Source organism: Trachypithecus francoisi, unplaced genomic scaffold (genome assembly GCF_009764315.1).
Source record: "Trachypithecus francoisi isolate TF-2019V2 unplaced genomic scaffold, Tfra_2.0 Lachesis_group2, whole genome shotgun sequence".
NCBI classification, from domain to species: Eukaryota; Metazoa; Chordata; class Mammalia; order Primates; family Cercopithecidae; genus Trachypithecus; species Trachypithecus francoisi.
In genome coordinates, this window is record NW_022681465.1 from 156,613,193 (window position 1) to 156,621,197 (window position 8,005).

Sequence of the window (8,005 nt, forward strand, 5' to 3'; positions counted from 1 at the left end):
GGGGTACAAGCATTGGGTAAGTACTCCCATTCCAAAGGGGAGAAATAAGCTAAAAGAAAGGGACTACAGGCCCCATGCAAGTTTGAAACACACCAGGGCAGTCATTAAATCTTAAAGCTCCAAAATAATCTCCTTTGACTCCATGTCTCACATCCAGGCTACACTGATGCAAGGGGTATGTTCCCAAGGCCTTGGGCAGCTCTGTTCCTGTGGCTCTGCAGGGCTCAGTGCCCATGGCTGCTCTCAAGAGCTGGCATTGACTGTCTGCAGCTTTTCCAGGTGCATGGTACAAGCTGTCAGTGTGGCTACCATTCTGGGGTCTGGAGGGTGGTGCAACTCCTTTCACAGCTCCACTAGGTAGTCCCCCAATGGAGACCCTGTGTGGGAGCTCCAACCCCACATTTCCCCTCTGCATTCCCTTAGTACAGGTACTCTATGAGGGCTCTGCCCCTGCGACAGACTTCTGCCTGGACATCTAGGCTTTTCCATACATCTTCAGAAATCTAGGCAGAGGCTCCCAAGCCTCAACTCTTGCACTCTGTGCACCCACAGGCTTAACACCAAGCAGAAGCCTCCAAGGCTTATGGTTTGCACCTTCTGAAGCAGCAGCCCATGTACCTGGGACCCTCTGAGCCACGGCTGAAGCTGGAGCAGCTGGGATACAGGGAGCAGTGCCCCAAGGCTGCATATGGCAGCAGGTCCCTGTGACTGACCCATAAAACCATTCTTCCCTCCTAAGCCTTTTGGCCTGTGATGAGAGGGGCTACCTCAAAGGTCTCTGAAATGCCTTCAGGGACTTTTACCCATTTTCTTGGCTGTTAATACTTGCTTTCCTTTCAGTTATGCAAACTTCAGTTATGCAAACTATGCAGCTGGCTTGAATTCCTCCCCGGAAAATGGGTTTTTCTTCTCTACCACATGGGTGGGCTGCAAATTTTCCAAAACTTTTACCCTCTGCTTCCCTTTTAAATATATAAGTTCGGGGGGCAAGGCGGGCGCCGAGGTTTGCAAGGGCTCGTAGTGGCCAGAAACCTGGCTCAGAGTGGTGGCAGCCCAGCTTCCACTGCCCGTGAGCTAAGGACAGTCCACTCCCTCTCGTCGGCTCCAAATCCTGATCCAGGCAGGGGCCAGAGGCCCCTCACCTCCCCTCTGAGGACCGAAGATGAGCTTCCTCTTCAGCAGCCACTCTTCTAAAACATTCAAACTGAAGAATATCCCTGAAGGATCTCATCAGTATGAACTCTTAAAACATGCAGAAGCAACTCTAGGAAGTGAGAATCTGAGACAAGCTGTTATGTTGCCTGAGGGAGAGGATCTCAATGAATGGATTGCTGTAAATACTGTGGATTTCTTTAACCAGATCAACATGTTATATGGAACTATTACAGAATTCTGCACTGAAGCAAGCTGTCCAGTCATGTCTGCAGGTTCAAGATATGAATATCACTGGGCAGATGGTACTAATATTAAAAAGCCAATCAAATGTTCTGCAACAAAATACATTGACTATTTGATGACTTGGGTTCAGGATCAGCTTGATGATGAAACTCTTTTTCCTTCTAAGATTGGTGTCCCACTTCCCAAGAACTTTATGTCTGTGGCAAAGACTATTCTAAAGCATCTGTTCAGGGTTTATGGCCATATTTATCACCAGCACTTTGATTCTGTGATGCAGCTGCAAGAGGAGGCCCACCTCAACACCTCCTTTAAGCACTTTATTTTCTTTGGTCAGGAATTTAATCTGATTGATAGGTGCGAGTTGGCACCTCTTCAAGAATTAATAGAGAAATTTGGATCCAAAGACAGATAAATGTTTCTTCTAGAATACAGTTACCCTCTTGTTTCATCTATTGCTAGAACTATCTCATTGTTATCTGTTATAAACTAGTCATACAGACTTTAAGAAAACAGGATAAAAAGATACCCATTGTCTGTGTCTACTGATAAGATTATCCCAAAAGTAGGTTGGCATGATAGTTTCCGAGTAAGACCTTAAAGACACAGCCAAATCTTAAGTACTGTGTGACTACTCCTGTTATTATCACATAGTCATACTTGGTTGTAACATGTGATGGTTAACCTGTAGCTTATAAATTTACTTATTATTCTTTTACTCATTTACTCAGTCATTTCTTTACAAGAAAATGAGTGAATCTGTTTTAGGTGACAGCATAATGGACATGAAGAATTTCCATCAATAATTTATGAATGAGTTTCCAGAACAAATTTCTTAATAACACAATCAGATTGGTTTTATTCTTTTATTTTACAAATAAAAAATGTATTTTTCAGTAAAAAAAAATTAAATAAATAAATAAATATATATATATAAGTTCTAGTTTCAGGTTATTTCTTTGCTCATATATGTTAGCATATGGTATTAGGAGTAGCCAGGCCATATCTTGAATGCCTGCCTTGCTGCTTAGAAATTTCTTCTACCAGATACCCTAAATCATCATTCTCAAGTTCAAAGTTACACAGATTCCTAGAGCAGGAGCACAATGCCACCAACCTCTTTGTTGACACATAAGAAAAGTGACCTTTGCTGCAGTTCCCATTAAATTCCTCACCTCCACCTGAGACCTAATCAGCCTGGTGTTCACTGTCCATATCACTATCAGCATTTTGTTCACAACCATTTAACAAGTCTCTGGGAGGTTCCAAACTTTCCCTCATCTTCCTATTTTCTTCTGAGCCCTCCAGAGTGTTCCAACCTCTGCCCATTACTCAGTTCCAAAGTTGTTTCCACATTTTCAGGTATCTTTATAGCAATGACTTACTTCTCAGTACCAATTTTCTATATCAGTTCGTTCTAATACTGCTATAAAAGAAATATCTGAGGCCGGGCGCGGTGGCTCAAGCCTGTAATCCCAGCACTTTGGGAGGCCGAGACGGGCGGATCACGAGGTCAGGAGATCGAGACTATCCTGGCTAATATGGTGAAACCCCATCTCTACTAAAAAATACAAAAAACTAGCAGGGCGACGAGGCGGGCGCCTGTAGTCCCAGCTACTCGGGAGGCTGAGACAGGAGAATGGCGTGAACCCGGGAGGCGGAGCTTGCAGTGAGCTGAGATCCGGCCACTGCACTCCAGCCTGGGCGGCAGAGCGAGACTCCGTCTCAAAAAAAAAAAAAAAAAAAAGAAATATCTGAGACTGGGTAATTTATAAAGAAAAGAGGTATAATTGGCTCATAGTTCTTCAGGTTGCACAGGAAGCATGGCTTGGGAGTTCTCAGGAAACTTACAATCATGGCAGAGGGTGAAGAGAAAGCAGGCATGTCTTACATGGCTGGAGCAGGAGGAAAAGACAGAAGGGGGAGGTGCTACACACTTTTAAACAACCAGATCTCATGAGAACTCACTATCACAAGAACAGAAAGGGTGAAATCCGCTCCCATGTTCCAATCACCTCACACCAGGGCCTTCCTCCAACACTGAGGATTGTATTTGACATGAGATTTGGGAAGGGGCACGAATACAAACCATATCAACCGTGATCAAGTGGGATTTATCCCAGGGATTTAAGGATAATTCGATATACAAAATCAAACATGTGGTAAATCGCATCAACAGAATAAAAGGGGAAAAAACATATGATCATTTTCAATAGATGAAGGAAAAGAATTTAATAAAATTCAACATCCCTTCATGGATAAAACTCTCAACAAATTAAGCAATTGAAGGAACATAACTCAACATAATAAAGGTCATATATGACAAACCCACAGCTAACAGCATACTGAATTGGGGGAAGGACAAGGATGCCTATTTTTGCCACTCCTATTCAACACAGTCCTGGTAGTCCTAGCTAGAGCAACTAGGCAAGAGAAAGAAATAAAAGACATCCAAACTGGAAAGGAGAAACTCAAATTGTCCTTGTTTGCATATAATATGATATTATGTCTAGAAAAGACTCACCAAAAACTCTTAAGTCTGATAAATTCAGTAATGTTGTAGAGTAACAAATCAACATACAAAAATCAGCAGTGTTTCAAGTAACTAGCTAAGAAAGAAATCAAGAAGACAATCCTATTTTCAATAGCTACAAAAAATAAAATACCTACAAATAAAATTAACCAAAGAGTTTGTAAAAGATCTCCACAAGAAAAACTATAAAACACTGGTGAAAGAAATTGAAGAGGACACAACAAATGGAAAGATATCCCAGGATCATGAATTAGAATAATTAATATTATTATGACCATTCTGCCAAAAGCAATCTACAGATTCAATGCAATCACCATCAAAATAACAATGTCATTTTTCACATAAATAGAAAAAACAATCCTAAAATTCATATGGAATCATAAAAGAGTCTGAATAGCCAAAGAATTCTGGAACAAAAGAAACAAAGCTGGAGGCATCACACCACCTAACTTCAAAATATATTACAAGGCTATAGTAACCAAAATAGCATGGTATTGGTATAAAAACAGACACATAGACCAATAGAACAGAACTGAGACTCCAAAAATAAGCCCATGTATTCACAGTCAACTGACTTTCAACAAAGATGCCAAGGGCATACAACTGGGGAAAGGATACCCTCCTCAGTAAATGGTGCTGGGAAGAGTGGCTATCCATAGATCCATAGACTGAATATCCAGAAGACTGAAAGTGGACCCCTCTCTCACAATGTACAAAAATCAACTCAAGATTAAGTAAAGACTTAAACATAGACCCAAAACTATAAAACTGCTAGAAGAAAACATAGGGAAAATATTTCAGGACCTTGGTCCTAGGCAAAGATTTTATAGCTAAGACCTCAAAAGCACAGGCAACAAAAACAGAAATAGACAAATGAAATTATAATAAGCTTAAAAGCTTCTGCACAGGAAACAACCAACAGAGTGAAGAGGCAATCTGTTAAAATGGGAAAAAATATTTGCAAAGTATTCATCCAATAAAGGACTAATGTCTAGAATATATAAGAAACTCAAACAACTCAGCATTAAAAAACAAGCAAATGAAAAAATATTTTCTTTAAAAAGTGGGCAAAGGACTTAAATAGACATCTCTCAAAACAATACAAATAGACAACAGATATATGAAAAAATGATCAGCATCACTAATCACCAGGGAAACGCAAGTCAAAACCACAATGAGATACGATCTTAGACCAGTTAGAATGGCTATCATTAAGAAGACAAAAAATAACAGATGCTGGTGAGGATATGGAGAAAAGGGTACTCATATACTGTTGGTAAGAACATAAATTAGTTAGTACAGGCACTATAGAAAGCAGTATGAAGATTTCCCAAAAAACCAAAAATAAAACTTCCGTATGATTCAGCAATCCAACTACTGGATATTCATCCAAAGGGAAAGAAATCAGTATATCAAAGGGATATACATACTCACGTGTTTATTGCAGCACTATTCATAAACACCAAGACATGGAATAAATCTAAGGTCCATCAATGGACAAATGCATAAAGAAATTGTGGTATACTAGACCACATATGCATAAACCACAAATGCATGAAGAAGACAGAATACTATTCAGCTGTACAAAAGAATGAAATCCTGTAAGTTGCAGCAACATGGGTGGAACTGGGGGTCATCATGTTAAGTGAAATAAGGCAGACACAGAAAGACAAATTTCACATTGTTTTACTCATATGTGGGAGCTAAATACGTTGATCTCCTGGAAATAGAGAGTAGAATGATAGATACCGGAGACTGGGAAGGGTGTGTACATAGCAGGGCAGGGGTGAGAGATGAAAAGAGGTGGGTCAATGGGGACAGACAATACAGATAGACAGAAGTTTTAAGTTCTAATATTCAGTAGCAAAGTTAAGAACAATAAATTGTATGGTTCAAAGTAACTGGAAGAGAGAACTTGAAATGGTCCCAACACACAGAAATGATAAATCCTCAAGGTGATAGATACCCCAACAACTGATTTGATCATTAGACATTCTATGCATTCAACAAAGTATGACAAGTACCCCATAAATATGTAAAATAGTAGGTATCAATTAGAAAATATGCAGTCTTCCTATTCATAAACATGGTATTCTTTTTCACCAATTCAAATAATATTTAATGACTTTCAGCAATGTTTTGTAATTTTTAAAATTTGTCCAACTTATTTTTTATTCTGCTTATTTTAGGTATTTTCTATGTTAGACAATTAAAATGAAATATTTTGTATTACAGCATTTTCCAAGTGGCTAATATTGATACATAGGAAAGCCACAGCATATAAAGCATTCATGTTGCCTGGGCACCTTAATGAACTCTCTTATTAATGCTGATAATATTTCTTTCTTTTTTTTGAGACGGAGTCTAGCTCTGTCGCCCAGGCTGGAGTGCAGTGGCGCGATCTCGGCTCACTGCAAGCTCCGCCTCCTGGGTTTACGCCATTCTCCTGCCTCAGCCTCCCGAGTAGCTGGGACTACAGGCGCCCGCCACCTCACCCGGCTAGTTTTTTGTATTTTTTAGTAGAGACGGGGTTTCACCGTGTAGACCAGGATGGTCTCAATCTCCTGACCTCGTGATCCACCCGTCTCGGCCTCCCAAAGTGCTGGGATTACAGGCTTGAGCCACCGCGCCCGGCCTAATGCTGATAATATTTCTATCAATGTTCTTAAGTTTTCTTGGAAGGTAACTACATAATTTTTAAATAATTATAATTTTGCTTCTTTTCAACAGCTGTGTCTTTTGTTGGGTTCCATGCCTTATTGTATGAAATCATATTAAGTGGTAGAGATTGCAATAAGGGTCAACATTCTTATCATGTTGTTGCTTTTAATAAGAATATCTCTATTCTTTCCCTATTTTCTACAATGTTGCTTGTTAGTATAGACAAGTGGGGTTGTTTGTTTGTTTGTGGTTTTTTTGAGACAGTCTCACTCTGTTACCCAGGTTGCAGTGCAGAGGTGCAATCTCGGCTCACTGCAACCTCCACGTCCCAGGTGCAAACGATTCTTGTGCCTCAGTCTCTCTAGTAGCTGGGATTACGGGTGCATGCCAACACACCCAGCTAATTTTTTTCTTTTTTGTTTTGTTTTCTTTTTTTTTTTTAGACGGAGTCTCGCTCTGTCGCCCAGGCTGGAGTGCAGTGGTGCGATCTCGGCTCGCTGCAAGCTCTGCCTCCCGGGTTCATGCCATTCTCCTGCCTCAGCCTCCTGAGTAGCTGGGACAGGTGCCCGCCACCATGCCTGACTAATTTTGTTATTGTATTTTTAGTAGAAACAAGTTTTCACCATGTTGGTCAGGCTGGTCTTGAACTCCTGGCCTCAAGTGATCTGCCCACCTCAGTCTCCCAAAGTGCTGGGATTACAGGCACAAGTCACCACACCCTGGTCTGACAAGTGTTCTTTTTCATATTAAGAAAACATTCTTTGCACTATAGCACTTACAATTTTTTTTTTATTATTATACTTTAAGCTCTAGGGTACATGTGCACAACGTGCAGGTTTGTTACATATGTATACATGTGCCATGTTGGTGTGCTGCACCCATTAACTCGTCATTTACATTAGGTATATCTCCTAATGCTATCCTTCCCACTTCCCCCTTCCCCACAATAGGCCCTGGTGTGTGATGTTCCCCTTCCTGTGCTTTAAAGTTCATATGGAACCAAAAAAGACTCCGCATTGCCAAGACAATTCTAAGCCAAAAGAACAAAGCTGGAGGCATCACGCTACCTGACTTCAAACTATACTACAAGACTACAGTGACCAAAACAGCATGGTACTGGTACCAAAACAGAGATATAGACCAATGGAACAGAATAGAGCCCTTATAATACCACACATATACAGCCATCTGATCTTTGACAAAGCTGACAAAAACAAGAAATGGGGGGAAAGGATTCCCTATTTAATAAATGGTGCTGGGAAAATTGGCTAGCCATAAGTAGAAAGCTGAAACTGGATCCTTTCCTTACTCCTTATACGAAAATTAATTCATGATGGATTAGAGACTTAAATGTTAGACCTTAAACCATAAAAACCCTAGAAGAAAACCTAGGTAATACCATTCAGGACACAGGCA

General features: G+C 40.5%; 1 protein-coding gene across 1 annotated transcript; it reads left to right on the forward strand.

The window, feature by feature from the left end:
* The first annotated feature begins 987 nt into the window (after positions 1-987).
* On the forward strand, positions 988-2,302 carry LOC117065839 (MOB kinase activator 1A-like). The gene has a single exon (XM_033181155.1). The coding sequence runs from the start codon at positions 1,163-1,165 to the stop codon at positions 1,808-1,810; it is 648 nt and encodes a 215-aa protein (XP_033037046.1). The 5' UTR covers positions 988-1,162; the 3' UTR covers positions 1,811-2,302.
* The last annotated feature ends 5,703 nt before the right edge of the window (positions 2,303-8,005 follow it).

Coding starts and splice junctions, on each gene's coding strand:
- LOC117065839 (XM_033181155.1), top strand. CDS start 1,163: ATGAGCTTCCTCTTCAGCAGCCACTCTTCTAAAACATTCAAACTGAAG.